General features: G+C 39.3%; 1 protein-coding gene across 4 annotated transcripts in view; it reads left to right on the top strand.

Moving 5' to 3' along the window:
* DENND5A (DENN domain containing 5A) overlaps positions 1 to 19,843 on the top strand; it is a 102,545-nt gene that overhangs the window by 62,512 nt on the left and 20,190 nt on the right. For all 4 annotated transcript variants that reach the window (XR_011233700.1, XM_069471151.1, XM_069471150.1 and 1 more), the window contains 7 exons: positions 7,867 to 8,184; positions 9,383 to 9,598; positions 10,115 to 10,349; positions 13,190 to 13,340; positions 14,035 to 14,128; positions 16,893 to 17,024; positions 19,491 to 19,643. Coding sequence is in view for 3 of the 4 variants with exons in the window: in XM_069471151.1 (XP_069327252.1) it covers positions 7,867 to 8,184; positions 9,383 to 9,598; positions 10,115 to 10,349; positions 13,190 to 13,340; positions 14,035 to 14,128; positions 16,893 to 17,024; positions 19,491 to 19,643 (1,299 nt within the window). In the remaining variant the exon portion in view is untranslated. The remainder of the gene's footprint in view (positions 1 to 7,866; positions 8,185 to 9,382; positions 9,599 to 10,114; positions 10,350 to 13,189; positions 13,341 to 14,034; positions 14,129 to 16,892; positions 17,025 to 19,490; positions 19,644 to 19,843) is intronic.

Below are 19,843 nucleotides of genomic sequence, written 5' to 3'. Positions count from 1 at the left end.
CTTCATGTGTATGGGTGTGCAAAGGGGCTCCTGGGAGACTAGCAGTTTTCTTAATGGGACTGTTTGAGAAACCATGAGTTGTTCAAGAAACTCCACATTTCTCTCTGTTCTGGGGCATTGCAGCATCCACTTTTGTAGTATTCCCCATCATTGCTGCAATTTTTGCAACTGAGCTTCTGGCCTCTCCTTGTGGTCTGGTTGGAAAGGAGCTGTGACAGTAGGACTGTGGAATACCAGTGTGTGCTTCATGAGCACTTCTCGGGCTTCAGGAGCCCACTTCATCCAGACTTTCCCTCTGAAGGTCATACATTTGTAGGGACAGTTACATAGCTGTATATTTTCTGTCTTGATTTTTAGCAAGTAACCTCTGAGTTATCTGCTGTCTGACCCTGTGTGGTTGTTGTGGAAGACCTTAGACTAGGGGAAAAGAACTGGCTTTCTAAAGGACTAAATTACCACGAAGGGGCACACATAATAAATGGAGAGTGATAATATCTTTGAAAGACAACTTTGGGGTACATGTAAAAATAGTAAAAAAATAATAAATAGTAAAAAATTCTAACAATGCACAAAAGAATAAAGAATAAAATAAAAACTACTTCAAATTTTACTACCCAGAGATAACTATTTTCAATATTTTCATGGATATCTTTAAACTAAGTGGTATCTTTAAACTACATTTGTGGCAAGGCTAGGAACATTCACCTGGGTCTGTGTAGGGGCATCATCAGGGTAGTAAGGTGGGGCAAGCTTGGTTATAAAAGGGACTTTGTCCAGAGGGGTGGAGAATGTACATTCCCTAGCCCCCTAAATCAGAATTCATCAGTTGCTGCCCATCTTTGGGCATCAGAAGTCTGTAAAAAGGCCTTTGTTCCTTTTTATACCAACACATGAGCTCAGCTGGCCCTGAGCAAGTGAAAGTGCTGAGCTGCCTTTGTGAGGCATCCTTTGTCCTGTGCCTCTCTTTGGGCCTTCATTGTCTAAGTCCAGGAAGGAGGCATTTCCTCCACAGCTATGTCAGGGAATTAAGCAGAGGATATTAGAGTGAAGTCCCTTTTATCTTGGTGTGTATTTTTTTGTTGTTGTTGTTTGTTTGTTTGTTTGTTTTAAATCTTGGCCCTTTCTTTCCTACCTTTTTTTTTTTTTTCCTTTCTCAGGACACTCCTTCAATAACTTTTTCCTAGTCATCTGTGTGTTGAGCTCCCTGCTTCAGTGAAGAACATAGACTAGAGGAAAAGGCTGGCTGTGATTTGGTGTTAGGAACTCAGGGTTGGGAAAGGGCATTACGACCTCCTGCAGGAAGAGATTTGGGGATCCATGTGGTCACTACCTCAGAGCAGCTAAGTCTTCCCATAATCACTCCCAACCAGGCAGGACATAAACAGAGGAAAACTGATCAGTTTGGGTTCAGTACCTCTTCCAGGCTACTTCTCCCCAAAGCTGTTATGTAAGAGTTAGCCTCCTCTCAGCTGAGGAAAGGAGGGTGCATGGGAAGTTTGTAGTAGGTGTTTATAAGTTGCTTCTGTTTGCTAGAGCCCTCTGTATGCTGGGAGGAAACAGCATGAGGCTACTGTATGAGCCTAGTCATTGAATAGCATTTTTCACTTTGCTTTCTTTCCTTCAGCCCATTTTGCAAAGAATGGCTACTGGTGTCTACTCAGAGGCTCCTATCTTACCTTAATCTAGTTCATCTCTGCAATGTGCCTGGGCAACTATCTCTTTTCTAGCTACCTCTGACCAAGGGTATCTACAAATGTGGACATAGCATTTGGAGTTTATAAAATTCTTTATAGACAATCTATATTTGGCTCACAGCAGTGGGTGAAAAGCCAACCAGGCATTGTTGAGTGGATGTAGTTATTTTTAGCTACCTCTAGGTTTCCTATTGGAGAAACTGCTTTTTCTCTCTAAAGAGAGAACTGAGGATTGCATTGTGTGCCTCTAGTAGGTCGCAGTGCCTTGCTCTGGTAGCTGTGTGGATAGGGCTTATGAGGCAGGAGATCTTCTTGACTAGATGATCTAATTCTGTCTTTACTGTCTTCTTAATGGCTTGGCCTAACGGCATTTATTATTTTAAAATCTTAAAGGAATGAGCAAAAAATAGCCTATTTTTAGGCATTAAACATTTATTGGTCCTTTAACTAGGCAGGGCCCAAAGTTGTTACCTGGTGGAGAAAATCTAGAAAGTGAAATTTAAAGTGATTCTTCTAGTCCTTGAATTTTTGAGGTGGGAAAGCTCTTTTTTAGTTATAGATTGGTAGACAGACTAATTTATGCACTCAGCAAATGTTTATTGAATGCTACATACATGGACCTGTTAAAAAATGCAGTTTTGATAGAAAAAAATTAGCAGGGCGTGATGGTGTACACATGTAGTCCCAGCTACTCGGGAAGGTGAGACAGGAGGATCACTTGAATTCAGGAGTTTGAGGTGCAGTGAGCTATGATGACACCACTGCACTCTAGCCAGGGTGACAGAGTAAGACCCTGTCTCAAAAGAAAAAAAAAAAAAAAGCAGTTTTAATAGATTGAGAGTTTATGAAATAGTTATATTAAGCTGAACTTATTCTACCCCCCTGCCTGGTCTTTTAGATTGCAAGACTTACTGACACAGAGTAAAACAGATCAGTGGAGCAGCATTTTGACATACAATAGAAGTATCATGCTAAAGGAAGGATTACTTAATAATGGAGCTGGAAAAATTGCTTATCAATAGGGGAAAAAAGTAAAAAAGGTTTCCGTACCTCATGGCGTAGCAAAATCAGCTTCAGAAGGATTAAGAAGTTAAATGTCAAAAGTGCAAGTTTAAATCTTCTAGAAGAAAATATTAATAACATTCTGACCTCTGGGTAGGTAAATGTTTTATAAACAAGATAAAGAAAGCACTATCTATAAAATAAAAGATTAATAAAGTAGATTTTCTAAATTAAGAAAAAGACATCTTAAAGATAAAATCTAGCAGAAGATATGTATAATACATGCAACCTACAAAGAGTTAGCATCAAGAGAATACAAAGAACCCCCTACAAATCAGTAAGAGGGTGGTAAGCAAACTAATAGAAAAATGGCATAAGAACAATCATTGCACAAAAACACATTTCTTAATTTTAATTAATTTCTTAATTTCTAAATCAAATACACAATATAATACCATTTTATGTCCATTGCATTGGCAAAATTTTGCTGGTGAAAAGGTAAATTGTTGCAACCACTTTGGAAGACAACTAGGCATTATCTTATAGTTTCACTCTGTTTTAAGGTATGCAGATATTTTTCTGTTTTACTCACTAAGTTGTACCCAAAATAAGATCTTGCACATGTGTCCAAGAAAACATGTATAACAATGTATAACAATGTAGATGCAATAAACACAAAACAACTCAAATGCCCTTTAATAGGAATAGTGAAAAATTGTGTATATTCATATATTCATATAGTGGAATATTACAAAACAGTGAAAATGAATGAAGCATAGCTACACACAACAAAATGGCTGAATTTCAACCTAATACATATATATATATATATATATATATATATATATGTATATATTTTTTGAGACAGAGCCTCGTTTTGTTGCCCAGGCTAGAGTGCCGTGGCATCAGCCTAGCTCACAGCAACCTCAAATTCCTGGGTTCAAGCAATCCTTCTGCCTCAGCCTCCCAAGTAGCTGGGACTATAGGCATGCGCCACCATGCCCGGCTAATTTTTTTCTGTATATATTTTTAGCTGTCCAGATCATTTCTTTCTATTTTTTAGTAGAGACGGGATCTCGCTCTTGCTCAGACTGGTCTCAATCTCCTGACCTTGAGTGATCCTCCTTCCTTGGCCTCCCGGAGTGTTAGGATTAGAGGTGTGAGCCACCTCGCCTGACCTCAACCTAATGTTGATTGAAGAAAGTTATTACCAAAGGACATTACGGAATAAGAATTCTTGGATAAAATTTAAAAACCTTATATAAAGTATGAAAACATGCAAAAATTTAAAGGCACTCATACATATGTGACAAATTAGAAAACAAAAGGCATAATACACATAGAATTCAGAATAGTGATTACCTGGGAGCAGGATTGTATAGGTTGGGGGATGGGATTGGGAAGGAGGAAGAGTACACAGATAGATAAAAGTACTGGTAATGTTCTAGTTCTTAGGTTGGGTTGGGGAGAAAATGTCTTTAAGATTGTCACCAGGAAGTTATCAGTTTACCTTCTTAATAACAATGTATGAAATTTTGTTTCCTATTAACTTTGTCAGTGTTGGACATTATAAATCTTTTAAATCTTTGCCAATCCAATAGGTGAAAAATATTTTGTTTGCATTTCTTGGTTCAATTGAAATTGAATGGCTTTTCCTGTATTTAAAATTAATTAATCTAAAGTTCTTCTGTTTGCCTTTCGTATCCTGTACCCATTTTTAAGTTGGGTGAATTATCGTTGTGTTAATGATTTCTTTTTCTTTGTTTTTAGAGACAGAGTCTTGCTCTTTTGCCCTGGCTAGAGTGCTGTGGCATCAGCCTAGCTCACAGCAACCTCAAACTCCTGGGCTCAAGCGATCCTCCTGCGTAGCTGGGAATACAGGCATGCACCACCATGCCCGGCTAATTTTTTCTATATATATATTTTAGTGGTCCAGCTAATATCTTTCTATTTTTAGTAGAGACAGGGTCTCGCTCTTGCTCAGGCTGGTCTCGAACTGCTGGCCTTGAGCCATCCTCCCGTCTCGGCCTCCCACAGTGCCAGGATTATAGGCGTGAGCCATTGTGCCTGGCCTAATGATTTCTTTTGATATGAACTTTTTGCATATTATGTATAAAAAATTATTTCCTAGATTATCTTTTAATTTTTATGGCATTGTTTACCTTCATGGTTCTATCCTTATTTAAAGTTTAGAAAAGCCCAATTCGACCCTAAGATAGAATACTAATCTTTTATATTTTCTTTCAAAACTTTTGTGAGTTGATTTTATTTTTTTACTCTTCCTTATGGAAAATATCGAATACATGTAAGAATAAAGAAACTAACATCCATCATTATTTAACAGTCATCAACTCATGACCACTCTTCTTTCTATACCTTCCCTCTCCCCACTACCCCTACTGGATTATTTTAAAGCAGATCTCACACAGCCTTATTATGTCATCTGAATATATTCAGTTTGTATCTCTAAAAGATAAGGGTTCTTTTTAAAACGTTAAGTGGCTTTCTTTATATTTAAAATTTCAATTTATGTCAAATTTAGCTTTGAGTACAGTATTAACATTTCTAAAGGGACAGTCATTTATCCCCAAAACATTTATGGAACAGTCCATCTATGATACATGGTCTATGCAGACTGTTCTTTCCTAATGGATTATTGTTTTGTGTCTACTTTAGAATCCAGTAAAGCAAGTCTCCCTGCAATATTTTCTTGGCTATTTTTTTCTTTTATTTTTCTAGGCAAGATTCAGGATCAGTTATTAGATATACTGTTTAAAAAAATATTGCTCGCATTTTTGGAAATATTTTCATTAAATCTGGAAATAAATTTGGGGATTAACATCTTTTCATTATGGAATTTTTCTTTCCAATAATATTATATATGTATCCATTTATTCAAGCTTCATGTTTCACAATGATAGTAACAATTATTATGTAACATTTATTATGTACTATATGGTTGGCACTGTGCTAAATCCTTGACATTCATTGTTATATAGTCCTTAAAACAAATCTGTGACAAAACAAACAGGGTAATATTATCCCTGTTACATGAATGAAACAGACACATCTTAAGCATTTAATAATGCACTGCAGTGAAAGAAATCATAGTTGTCTTGGCTAGAACAGGTTCATGGTTATAAGATAACTATACAAAAATAGAAGTCTGTTCTAATTTATAAATGTAGGAAAATTCCAACGGGCAAGAACCATAAAGTATTTTATAAATATATAGTTAATTGACACACAATAATTGTACTTATTTATGGGGTATGGTGTGATGTTTCCATACATGTGTACAATATGTAATAATCAAATCAGGGTAATTAGCATATTTTACTACCTCAGACCTTTACATTTCTTTGTATTGGTAACATTCAAAATCCTCTCTTCTGGCTATTTGAAAAAATATAACAAATTATTGTTTACTGTAGTCACCCAGTAGTTCTATAGAACACTAGAACTTATTCCTCCTATCTAGCTGTAATTTTATATTGGTTAAACAATCCCTCCCTATACTCTCCCCTCTAACCCTTCCCATCCTCTAGTAACCGCTATTCTACTTTCTACTTCAATAAGATCAACTTTTTTAGCTTCCATATATGAGTGAAAACATGTGGTATTTATCTTTCTGTGCCTAATTATCACATTTCACCTAACATAATGTCCTGTAGGCCTGCAGTCCCTAACCCCTGGGCCTTGGCCCATTACTAGTTCCTGGCCTGTTAGGAAACAGGCCATGCATCACTGCCTGAGCTCTGTACCACCCCTGCCCCACCCCCAGGACATCCGACTCTCCCATCCCTAGTATGTGGAAAAATTGTCTTCCATGAAACCAGTCCCTGGTGGTGCCAGAAAGGTTGGGGACCGCTGCTGTAGGCTCGTCCATATTGCTGTAAATGACAGGATTTCATTCTTTTTCTGGCTGAATAGTATTCCATTGTAGAAGTATAAAGTGTTTAAGTTAAATTGAATAATATATGTGCAAGACCTCTAAGGAGGAGAAGAGTAGATGGTTAAGAGCTTACGGATATGACTGAAGTCAGGCTAGTTGAGTTCAAATCCCAGCTCTACTACTTACTAGCTATATGACTTTGGACATTTTACTTAACCCCTCTGTGTCAGTTTTGCCTGTAAAATAGAGATAGCTAGATATTGCCAAGTTGTTCTTTGTTACTCCATATTATCTACCCAATCAGCAGTGTTTGAGGGTGCTGTCTCTCTATATCTTCTCAGAAACAATCTTAAATCCAGAAGGAAGTACAGAAATCACTAAGATCGGCCACCAAATTGTATAAATCAGGACTGTGGCTTAGTAAGGGATAATAGTACAGTCAGTGTCATATAGGCAGATTATAGGAGTCAGGTCTGGAACCTAGATTTTCTAACTCACTCCTAGTGTTCTTTTCACTGACTATAGAATTCTTGGCTTTGTCAAACATTTAATAAGCTTTTACTGGCCGGGTGCAGTGGCTCACACCTGTAATCCTAGCACTCTGGGAGCGAGGTGGGCGGATTGTTTGAGCTCAGGAGTTCGAGACCAGCCTGAGCAAGAGCGAGACCCGCGTGAGCAAGAGCGAGACCCTGTCTCTACTAAAAATAGAAAGATATTAGCTGGACCACTAAAATATATATATAGAAAAAATTAGCCGGGCATGGTGGTGCATGCCTGTATTCCCAGCTACTCGGGAGGCTGAGGCAGGAGGATCGCTTGAGCCCAGGAGTTTGAGGTTGCTGTGAGCTAGGCTGATGCCATGGAACTTGCCCAGGCAACAGAGTGAGACTCTGTCTCAAAATAACAATAATAATAATAATAATAATACTAAGCTTTTACTATATGTAAGACTTCTGTGTTCCATGCTTAACATCTATGACATAAAATCCTCACCACTTTCTAACATAAGTGTTTTTTTATTTATCTCCATTTTATAGCTAAGTACATAGAATAAGAGAGGTTAAATAACTTTTCTGAGGTCACTCAACTAAAAAGTGACAGGGGAAGATTGGAACTCAGGTCTTTCTCATTTCTGAGCCCCATCTTCTTTGTACCATATGTCATATATGCGCATTTCAGGTGTTTTCGCTTTCCTTTCTTTTCATTACCCTTTCCAAAACTTCTTCCTTCCTGCTCTGCAGCTGTTCACACTCCTTATCCTCTTTTGACTTCCAGGCTAACCTCTGCTTTGTGGACATTGACAACCACTTCATTGAGCTGCCAGAGGACTTGCCTCAGTTTCCCAACAAATTGGAGTTTGTCCAGGAAGTCTCAGAGATTCTCATGGCATTTGGCATTCCCCCTGAAGGGAACCTTCACTGCAGTGAGAGTGCTTCCAAGCTGAAGAGGCTTCGGGCCTCTGAGTTTGTCTCTGATAAGAGAAATGGGAATATTGCAGGCTCCCCTTTGCATTCCTATGAGCTCCTTAAGGAGAATGAAACTATTGCACGACTGCAGGCCTTGGTCAAGAGGACTGGGGTGAGCCTGGAAAAGGTAAGATGGTGTATGTGAGTCTGTGACACGTTTGTTCTGTTTTAGGGTGCTGTCCTGGTGAAGTAAGGTATGGGATGAGAAAGTACCCAGTTCAGGACAAGGCGTATTTGTGAGCAGTGAAAGAATGCTCTGTGTGGGGGACTCTGGGTTTTGTCTGGCATATGTTATCTTAGTGAATCCTACTTGCATCTAAATCTGAGTAGCTCTCCCTTGGACACCAAGGAGAGCCTGCTGTCATTTTTTGTGAACAGTATGGCAGAGTGACTTGGAGAAAACCTAGTGTTCAGACCTCTTTTAGATCCATTGCCCTGTGAGTTTCACAGCAACCTAAGGCATGTCCAACAGGTATACTGTTTTATAGCTGCAGAAACTGATGCCTAGAGAGCCTAAGTGTTTTGTGTAAGATTTAATGCCTAGTAAGTATTTGAGCTAAGTATAGAACCTCTTGAATTCTAGTCCTATGCTCTTTTCCATGAATGTACTGAGCTTTCTGTTTTCTGACTTTGATGAAACTATCAGCTTTCTGTACTTATTTACCTGTCTTTTCACCCTCCCCATTCTTCCTGTTAAATTGCTTTCATAAGTTACATATAAACAGACGGGCCAATGTAGTAATTTTGTTGAGCTTTTTTTTAGTGAAGTGTGAAACATTTCATTTTTCTGCTTTACTTAGTCAGTTGAGCAGGTATTTTTAAAAAAATCAAGGCCAGTTAAAGAGGAGCAGAGAAATATTTGGGGAGATTATTAAAAAGATTTTTTTTTAAAGGAAAATCTTTAGGGAGAAAGATAAGGAAAGTAATATGGGGGAGAAAATCAAAGAGATGAGGAGAGAGCCAGAGTCTGACCTTGTTGCTTTGTATTACCATTTTCTCATTGACTTCCCAGATTCCTTTCTTTCTCCCTGACCCTTGAGATAATTAGCACCTTGTCCTCCATTGGCTGAATAGCTCTGTGCCCCTAATCATCTTATCTCCACTTTCACTGAGTTGCTGGATCTTTTTTAGTGGAACTCTTTCATTTATCTCTCTTCCAGGTCAGAGTCCCTTTCTTTCTTTTATTTTTCTTCCCATTTTTCCCTCTTTTGTTCTCACCATTTGCTGCTAAGTAAATGACCACTGGAAAAAATCAGATGAGTTGTGTTTCTTTGGGATAAAAGAAAAAATGTGTGTGTGTTCTCAACTATTACTTCTTTTTATAGCTGGAAGTGCGTGACAACCCCAGCAGCAATAAGGATCTCAAAGTTCAGTGTGATGAGGAAGAACTCAGGATTTACCAGCTAAACATTCAGATCCGGGAAGTTTTTGCAAATCGTTTCACTCAGATGTTTGCAGATTATGAGGTGTTTGTCATTCAGCCCAGCCAGGATAAGGAATCCTGGTTTACCAACAGGGAGCAGATGCAAAACTTTGATAAAGTGAGTGTAATCTCGCTAGGGAGGTGGTGAGGAATGGGAACTTAACAGTGTTGTCTTGAAGAAGTAACTGAAAATGAGTTTTTCTTTTATAATATTATACTCTGGAAACAAGTTTATTGTCCTTCTGATATTGATAACATAGGTCCTGTTCTTAAGAACAGATGTGCTGATTATTAAATCTATCAGGTATTTGATTTGCCTCCAGCCAAAGGGCTCTCTTAAGGCAAAGATACACATGCAGATGGAACACTGGGATTCTGGGAAGATTGGTTGCCTAAGTAGGTCACCTGAATAAGTTTAGTGCAGTGTCAGAGTTTCAGGATATCTGAACTTATAGACATGAGTGTTAAAAATAAAAAAAAAAGATGAAGAGACTTTTCAGCTTGCTTTTCATAAATACCTAGGAAACTCCAGAGAAAAATTAACCTACTGGATCCCTTGGGCACATTGCCTTTGTTGGTCAAGGCTGACAAGCCCCTTTTCATATCAGTGACTGTTTCCTTTTGATCTCACCAGGCATCTTTTCTGTCAGATCAGCCTGAGCCCTACTTGCCCTTCCTCTCAAGATTCCTGGAGACCCAGATGTTTGCATCTTTCATTGACAACAAAATAATGTGTCATGATGATGATGATAAAGACCCTGTGCTCCGGGTGTTTGATTCCCGTGTAGACAAGATCAGGTTGTTAAATGTTCGGACACCTACTCTCCGCACATCCATGTATCAGAAGTGTACTACTGTGGATGAAGCAGGTAAGTTCTCCTTGGAAATGTACATTCTGGCCTCTTGGATTATGTCATTAACTTGTCCCTTTTCCTAAATATGCAGTCTCTTTCTCTGTTTCTGCCTTTACGTGCGTTGTTCCCATTGCCTGCCATGCTCTTCCTTGTTTTTTTTTTTTTTGCCTGGCAAACTACTACTCATCCTTTAACACTGTCAGTTAGGAATGGGTCCCACTGTAAGTAATAGAGAACCTAACCAGCAGTGGGTTAAACAAATATGGGGTTATTTTTCTCAGATTAGCAAAAAGTACAGAATTGGTGGTTGCTGTTGGCTCAGAGGCTCAACAGTGTAATCAAGAACCAAGATTTTATCTTTTTATTCAGTTAGTCTTGGCCTGTTGGCTTTTATATTCATGCTGTTGCCTCATGGTTACAGAGGCTTTTTATATTCACATTCAAGACAAGAAGTGGGAAGGATTGACACCAGATGTATTTTCCTCTTTTTGTCATAAAGCAAAGCTTTCCCACAAATTCTTAGAAACTTTTTTTGTCTCAGAGTCCAGAATCATGTTATGTGACCACCCTCCGGTGCATGGGAAACTGTGAAAGTGAACACTGAACTGAGTGTAATGTTACCCTGAAGAATATCAGGGTTCTATAAGCAAGAAAAGAAGGGTGAATGAATTATGAGTAAGCAGTTGACAATATTTGTCACAAAAACCTAGCTGGGAGGTCTATTCTGTAAAGCCTGCTCTGAAGCCCCCAGGCTGAGTCAGTTGATTCCTCCTCTGAGCTCCTGTGGTGCTTTGTTCTTGCCTCTACTCTGTAATCTCTCTTTTTTTAGAGCTATTATTATCAAGAAACAACTTTTTTTTTTTTTTTTGAGACAGAGTCTCACTCTGTTGCCCGGGCTAGAGTGAGTGCGTGCGTCAGTCTAGCTCACAGCAACCTCAAACTCCTGGGCTCAAGCGATCCTACTGCCTCAGCCTCCCGAGTAGCTGGGACTACAGGCATGCGCCACCATGCCCGGCTGATTTTTTGTATATATATATATTTTAGTTGTCCATATAATTTCTTTCTATTTTTAGTAGAGACGGGGTCTCACTCTTGCTCAGGCTGGTCTTGAACTCCTGACCTTGAGCGATCCACCCGCCTCGGCCTCCCAGAGTGCTAGGATTACAGGCGTGAGCCACCGCGCCCGGCCATCAAGAAACAACTTAAGGGCAGATACTGCATTTACTTTTCTTACCCCCATTGCTCCAGCATTACATAGGGATGTTAAAAGTTGTTGACTTCATGAGTGACTGTGGCTTTTGTTCATAGAGGAACCCATCTACTTCAGTTTAACTAGAGAATAGTCTCAGGTTGAAGTGTTAGATTAAGTAGTGTGTTCACTTTCTTGTGGGATGTTCAGTGTCCTTACTAAAACCTTTTTGTAAATTTTGTTCATTCATTTACCAAATTTTATAACTACCTCCTATATGCCCAACATAAGGTGAGTCTTCAACAGATATTTGCCAAATGAATGAACATGCCAGGCATTTTTCTAGGTTTTGAAGATAAAACAACCCATCCATAATCCATGCTAAACACTGCAGCCTACTGATTTGAATTACCGTGGTCTCAGCTGTAGCCAGAACGTGAAGTTTCATGGACCTGTTAGAATGGGGGGTTTGGAATGTGGATGGTAGGGTTAACTAATCCTCAGTTGTGTGACTCATTTCAGAAAAATGAGTGTCACAGAGACTCTTTAGGCAACTATATGGTCTGCTCCCAGAAATCATGGGAGTATCTTTGCCATTGGTATATCCCTTAGAGACACGTACTTCAAATATACTAGAGCAGTGTTCTTGCCACTGCCAGTTTTATTAAGTCTCATTTGTCTGTTTTTGTTTTTATTGCATTTGCTTTTGAGGTCTTAGTCATAAATTCTTTGCCTAGGCCAATGTCCAGAAGAGTTAGTTCTAGGTTTTCTACTAGTATTTATTGTTTCAGGTCTTATATTGTTCAGACTTATATTGTTTCAGACTTACATTTAAGTCTTTAATCCATCCTGAGTTAGACTTTGTATACGGTGAGAGACAGGGGTCCAATTTCATTTTTCTGCATGTGGCTATCCAGTTTTCCCATCACCATTTATTGAGTGGTATGTCCTTTTCCCAGTGTATGTTTTGGTCTGCTTTGTTGAAGATCAGTTGGTTGTAGGTATACGGTTTTATTTCTGGATTCTCTGTTCTGTTGATCTGTGTGTCTACTTTTATGCCAGTACTGTGCTGTTTTGGTTACCATAGCCTTGTAATATAATTTGAAGTCAGGTAATGTGATGCCTCAAGTTTTGTTCCTTTTGTTTAGGATTGGTTTGGGTGTTCGGGCTCTTTTTTGGTTCCATATGAATTTTAGATTTGTGTTTTCTAATTCTGTGAAAAATGATACTGGTATTTTGATAGAAATTGCATTGAATCTGTAGATTGCTTTGGGCAGTGCAGTCATTTTAATAATATTGATTCTTCCAATTCATGAGCATGGGATGTTTTTCCATTTGTTTGTGTTGTATATGATTTCTTTCATCAGTGATTTGTGGTTGCCCAGGCTGGAGTGCAGCGGCGCCATTGTAGCTCCTTGGGACAATTGTAGGGGTTACATTATCTGTTTCTCGTTTCTCAGGGATCACTGCTGTCCTTCATTGTCTGATGTTCAGTGTTTTGAAATTCATAATTTTTTATATTTTACGTGAGTTTTTGGTGTTGTTATTTTAGTCAAGAGGGTAAAAATCAGTCCCTTTTTACTCCATCTTGGCTGGAAGTAGCAGATTAGCTAGCTTTTTAAATAATGTTTGACTTGTTTTTTGTTATTGTTGTTGTCTCATCCAGAGAAAGCAATTGAGTTACGTCTGGCAAAAATTGACCATACCGCAGTTCACCCACATTTGCTTGACATGAAGATTGGACAAGGGAAGTATGAGCCAGGCTTCTTCCCTAAGCTGCAGTCTGATGTACTTTCCACCGGGCCAGCCAGCAATAAGTGAGTCAACCCTGGGGATTTCCTGATCCAGCTCCCTAGCCACAGTAGTGAGGGTCATCCCGTATCTGGGCTAGAGCTGGCATCCCCAGAACACACTGGAATTTTGTAAAGCAAACATGGAGAAGACCCAAAACTATTTAGATTGTTAACTTGTTTGAACTAGAAAACAGGTGACAGGGTATCTTTCAGCTCCTTTCTCTACTGTGCAAATTGGGATAGCTCCACATGCCCAGGACCTACAAAAAGCGGGGCTGCAGATGGGTTAAAATCATCTCATGCCTGTATCCCCTTCTACAGCTAGCTAGCATTGTCCCTTCATTAAGTGGTGGTTGAAATACTTGGAGCCTGAACTGAAAGTAGGTAAGTTAGCTGAATTGCTCTTCTTTAGTTACTTTTAGAGGTGAGTATATCAAAGCCTAGATAGAGTTGAATGAGTATAGTTATAGATCTACGTGTGAAGTTTTTTTTTAGATGTTTCAAGGGAGATATGTCTGTGTTTCCTGAGGGGTCATCTTTCTCATGTCTAGCCACTGAGCTTTAGGCTACTCTTCTTCAGTGTCTCTGAGCTGTCTCTGGTGACTTCTTGGTGGTTTCCTGTGTCCATCATTGGCCTCTAGACATTCATATTTTCTCCTGTCAGTTAACCTTACTTTTTAAATGGGATATACTTAATTGCCTGCTTTGATCTTGTTAGGTGGACAAAAAGGAATGCCCCTGCCCAGTGGAGGCGGAAAGATCGGCAGAAGCAGCACACAGAACACTTGCGTTTAGATAATGACCAGAGAGAGGTAAGATACCTTAAGAATGACAAGGAATGACCCTATTATGCTGCACACTCCTTCTCTTTCTCATTTCCTTAGTCTCTTGTCTGATTCAAGTGTCCCAGCAATGACGTCTCTCCATAAAGAAGGAGAGGTTAGTAAAGAAGGGTTAATAATAGGCGTAGTTCCTGATACCTGATACTGGGCCTAGGTTATGACAAATCAGAATGTGGGATGTTTTGCAAGTGGCAGCTAGCTACTGACCATGTAGGTCATCTTCATATTCACTCAGACATGATACTCACTCTCTAGTGAGTGTGATAGGAGCCTCAGAAAATAAGAGTCTGAAACTTGGGAGAATTCCTTTTAAAATTGGTGTGAAGCTTTGTGTGTGTGTATGTTGAGGGCGGGTGGGTATGGTAGGAAAGAAGTTAATTGCATTAGAATGAGGAGGAGGAAAAGATGAGCTTGGGTTAATGCTGTGAATCTCTGAATTTGAGAAGAGGAGGACTTTTTCCCTACTTTTTTTGGTATCTTAATTAAAAATAGATAATCTTAACTTTTTTTTTCCTTCGAGAACTAAAGGAAAGGAGTGTTGTTATCAGGTGCATGGGGACCAAGAGTTCTTGAATTTACCATCTGAATCTTCATTGTGAAATGAGTTTCTCAGCTCTACTGTAACTTGTTTCTTGTAAAGTTTCTAGTTATAAACCTCAAGATGGAGTCCTTGCCTTACTTAGTTGCAGAGAAGTCGTGAAAATGGGGCTTTACCTTCAGAAACAATGTCAGGAACTTCTCTTTAAGAAAAGTCCTTGCAGGTTTTTTTTTTTTGTTGGTGGTGGTGGTGGTGGTTTTTGAGACAGAGTCTCACTTTGTTGCCTGGGCTAGAGTGCCATGGTGTCAGCCTAGCTCACAGCAACCTCAACCTCCTGGGCTCGAGCAATCCTTCTGCCTCAGCCTCCTGAGTAGCTGGGACTACAGGCATGCGCCACCATGCCTGGCTAATTTTTCTATATATATATTTTAGCTGTCCATATAATTTCTTTCTATTTTTAGTAGAGACAGGGTCTCGCTCTTGCTCAGGCTGGTCTCGAACTCCTGAGCTCAAACAATCCACCCGCCTCGGCCTCCCAGAGTGCTAAGATTACAGGCGTGAGCCACTGTGCCCGGCCGACCTTGCAGTTTTTGTCTTACACAGATAGAACCCAATAAAGCATACTCTTTTCATATGTGTCTGGCACCTCAATGAGTAGGAAAATAAACAACATATTTTGCCTCTGCGGTTTTTGACAGGAATAAATTAAAATTGCAAGGTATGGTTATGAATTTTCAAGTGATGATTTACAGGATACAGTTGTACTTTGTTTTTTTGTTTTTTTGTTTTTTTGTGAGGGTGCATAAGGAGTTTTGGTTATTGGTGTTATTTTAAAAGTCTCCCCTAAGTCTTCCACTTCACCTCCTTATTGCTATTTTCAACAGTGTTTATTGAGCACATTTTCTTGGTCAAAATCACTGAAGTAAATAAGCACCCTTGAAACACAAAGATAACAAGGAGGTACCTTGTCCTCAGGGAATGCCAGTTTATTAAAGGAGTAAAGTCAGGTACACAGATAACTTTAGTAGAAAATCTTTTGAAATGGCCATATGAGAGGCACACCAATGTTCGATTACTGATTAGAGAAAGCAGAGATAGTGCTATTTGGGGTAATCATCAAACAAGACTATTTGGAAGAGGAGCCAGTATCTGTTTAAACCTTAGAGGATGATAGGATTGTTAGAGAGAAAGAAGATCATTTCAGGTAGAGGAAATGGCGGTATCTAAAGCTTGGTGTGTGTTGTGTAAAGGAGGCTGTGGGCAGAATATTTTGGAGGAGGGGAGGTACAGAGATAGCTAGCAAGTTAGGAGGCAGGTAGCAGCGGTGATATTAATTGAATCCTAACCTGGGGTTGGTAGTAGGGGCAGATTAAGGGGCTATAAGATAGAATGCACAGAGTTGTGCTACTGGAATAAATATTGAGGAAGGGAGAAGTCTAGGGTAAAAATCTTGGTCATAAATCTCTTGAGGGGATGTCAATGTACATTTTATTGCATTTATATAGATTCTGTGTTAAAACAAACAAACAACATACGGAGAGTCACCAGCACATTTTAGAAAAGCAGCAAATGCTGTTGTTTTAAGTATATCTTATTTTCCAGGCCCTAATTTAACAAGGTTATACTTTATAATAGAAAGGGTAGGTATCTTTGATATGGGCAGAGGAGTTAAATTCCTCTCAGCTTGGTGGGAGAAATGACTTTGTCAATAGTCCTCTGAGATTTGAGATTTGATTTGATGTACACTGAGCTATGGATGCAGTAGCCATGTGTTTTTTGCTTCTCGTATCTTTAAGTCTAAGGTAATTATAGTCCTCAGTGCTTTACATCAGCGAAAACAGAAATCATCATATTATCTCAGTTTTCCCCTTTGATACAAGAATTGTATTTTAAACTTTTTGCTCCCGACTTTATCTGAGCCTAGAAAGAGGCCATTAAGAAAGTGTGGGGGCCGGGCGCAGTGGCTCACGCCTGTAATCCTAGTGCTCTGGGAGGCCCAGCCCAGTAAATCCTTTGAGCTCAGGAGTTCCAGACCAGCCTGAGCAAGAGCGAGACCCCGTCTCTACTTAAAAAAAAAGAGAAAGAAAGTAAGTGTGGGGAGATAGTGCCCTCTTTAGGTATCCATCAATACTGGTCACCTATGGTTTGTGTGCATGAGCACAAACAAAGGGTCTTTGATTTTTCTGTTTGTTACAGAAGTACATCCAGGAAGCCAGGACTATGGGCAGCACCATCCGCCAGCCTAAACTGTCGAACCTCTCTCCATCAGTGATTGCCCAGACAAATTGGAAGTTTGTAGAGGGCCTGCTGAAGGAATGCCGCAACAAGGTAAGTTATGGACACCTTTGTGTATGTGCTTTCTGTTGGCATCAAAGAAAGATGAGACCAAGGCTTGGCTTTCACCCCTCTGTCTTGATTTTAAAAATACTGTTAACATAATAGAATAGTATTAATACTAATTTTAAGATTATGATAACTTGGAATTAGGTGTATTTGTTTTCAATAAAATTTATCATTAATTGAAAGCAAATATGTTTTACTTGATAAAATTTAATGTATATTTTTAAAACTGAGAGATAGATGTAGTTTATGTAGTTTTTAGTTTTATATATCTTACATTACTTGAAATTAGTCTTCATTCTTACTTTGACAGATTAGTCTTGCATATGTGAAAATGTTTTTTGCCTCTTTTTTGATCTGATAGCAGTGATCTCTTATGTGTAGAAATAGGAATTTACTGGGTACCCACGATGTGCCAGGCCAAAGTATGTTATTCAGTTTAAGCTTAGGTTGTTTAGATGTTTTTCTCCATTCTACAGACAGTCATTCTTAATTTTTAATGTTTCAGTTGTGAATTTAAATGTCTTTTCAAATAAAAAGAGTCTTTTTTTTTTTTTTTTGAGACAGAGTCTCACTTTGTTGCCCGGGCTAGAGTGCCGTGGCGTCAGCCCAGCTCACAGCAACCTCAAACTCCTGGACTTAAGCAATCCTTCTGCCTCAGCCTCCCACAGGCATGTGCCACCATGCCCGGCTAATTTCTTTTCTATATATATTTTTAGCTGTCCAGATAATTTCTATTTTTAGTAGAGACTGGGTCTCGCTCTTGCTCAGGCTGGTCTCGAACTCCTGACCTCGAGCAATCCTCCCGCCTTGGCCTCCCAGAGTGCTAGGATTACAGGCCACCTCGCCCAGCCAATAAAAAGGGTCTTTTAACCAAGTCAGCATACTGTAATTTTTAGGCTCTTTAGCTAACTTGGTCTCTACTACATCCTGCTTATTCATCAGTGGAATAAAAATACTTTCCTACATTTTTATTTTATTTATTTATTTTTACAGAGACAGGGTCTCACTCTTTTGCCCAGGTTGAATTCCTGGACTTAAGGGATATTCTCACCTCAGCCTCCCAGTTAGCTAGGACAACAGGTGAACGCCACCATTCCCAGCTAATTAAAAATATTTTTTTGCAGAGACGAGGTTTCACTGTCCTGTTCTCAAGTGATTCCCCTGCCTTGGCCTCCCAAAGTGCTGGGATTACAGGCTTGAGCCACCACACCTAGCTGATTTTTCTGGATTTTAAGTTTACAAGTGGTGCCCATTTATAGGATGAGTTGGTGCTAATTTATAGGAGGAAATAAAATATGCTTGTTCTTACAGAAGACATTATTACAATTAAAAGTTAGGTTAAGGCCAGGTGTGGTGGCTCATGCCTGTAATCCTAGTATTTTTGGAGGCTGAGGAAGGAGGATTGCTTGACGCCAAGAGTTCAAGACCAGCCTGAGCAAGAGTGAGACTGTCTCTGCAGAAAAAATAGAAAAATTAGCTGGGTGTGCTGGCACAAGCTGGTAGTCCCAGCTACTTGGGAGGCTGAGGCAGGAGTATTGCTCAAGCCTAGGAGTTTGAGGTTGTAGTGAGCTATGATGACGTCACTGCACTCTAGCCCAGGTGACAGAGTGAAACACTGTTTCTAAAAAAAAGTGTGCTTCTGAAAAGTAGGATTAAGGGCAATGTTTTTCCTACTTTTTAGATTTTTATATGTTACAAATTTATAGCATAATTAAATCTTACTTAAGAGCTTTGACTTAAGATTCAGGCAGATTTGGATTCAAAGACCAAATGTGCTACTTTTTGGCTATGTGATTTTGGGCAAGTTACTTAAGTTCTCTGGCCTCAGTTACCTCATCGGTAAATTGGGAATGGTAATAATGGGTATCTCATAAAATTGTTAGGAGGCTTAAATGAGATAATGCAATGCTTTGTACAGTGCCTGGCACATAGTATTTAATTAAAACTGATTATCATATAGCATGTGCTTTTTGGTTATGGCTTTACACAATAAGCATTTGAAAATTTTTATCTAAACATAAATTGTCCTCCTTCATTTTTTATCCCCTTGACAGTTACTTAAGATATTCTTCTATGTTGTTTGTATGCTTGAAGTTTTGTTTAGTAAGGTCGTTTAAGCAGTGAGAATCAGAGAATGTCAGAGGTGAGCATGACTGAAGGGTTTTATTCAATTCTTCATCTTATAAATGCAAAAACTGATTGGAGGGTGGTGAAATCAGCAGCCAAGGGTCATTGATTGCTGAGTTCTTATCTTTTTCGTAACTGAATTTTTAAAGCGTGCACTCCCACATAACCTGACCTATATGGTTCTAAATATATTCTGTGTCTTGGGGCTTATTCATCTTGTCCCTCCCAGCTCAGCAGATGTACTGTGCAGGCTGCAAAAACCCTCCCCAGTTTTGTGATCCTGTTCACTCTGGGTATGTAATCCTACTGACTGATTCCTTGTAGACCAAGAGGATGCTGGTGGAGAAAATGGGCCGAGAGGCTGTGGAGCTAGGACATGGGGAGGTGAACATCACAGGGGTGGAAGAGAACACCCTGATTGCCAGCCTTTGTGACCTCCTAGAAAGGATCTGGAGTCATGGGCTGCAAGTGAAACAGGTAATGGATATTTAGCATTTCCCTGCTGAGCAAACTGTCTTTCTGTTTTCATTTACCAGCCTTCCCACACTCTTTTTGTCCAGCTGACTGGCTTTGAAGAGTGGTGCACTGTGCTCATGGAGTGAGACTTGAAATAGTTAATTAAACACATAAATAAATGTGATCCAAACTATTTTCCTTAAAGATAAGCTTCATAAATC

This window comes from Eulemur rufifrons, chromosome 6 (genome assembly GCF_041146395.1).
Source record: "Eulemur rufifrons isolate Redbay chromosome 6, OSU_ERuf_1, whole genome shotgun sequence".
Classification (NCBI taxonomy): Eukaryota; Metazoa; Chordata; class Mammalia; order Primates; family Lemuridae; genus Eulemur; species Eulemur rufifrons.
The sequence above is the reverse complement of the archived record's forward strand: the minus strand, read 5'-3'. Positions and strand labels throughout refer to the sequence as shown.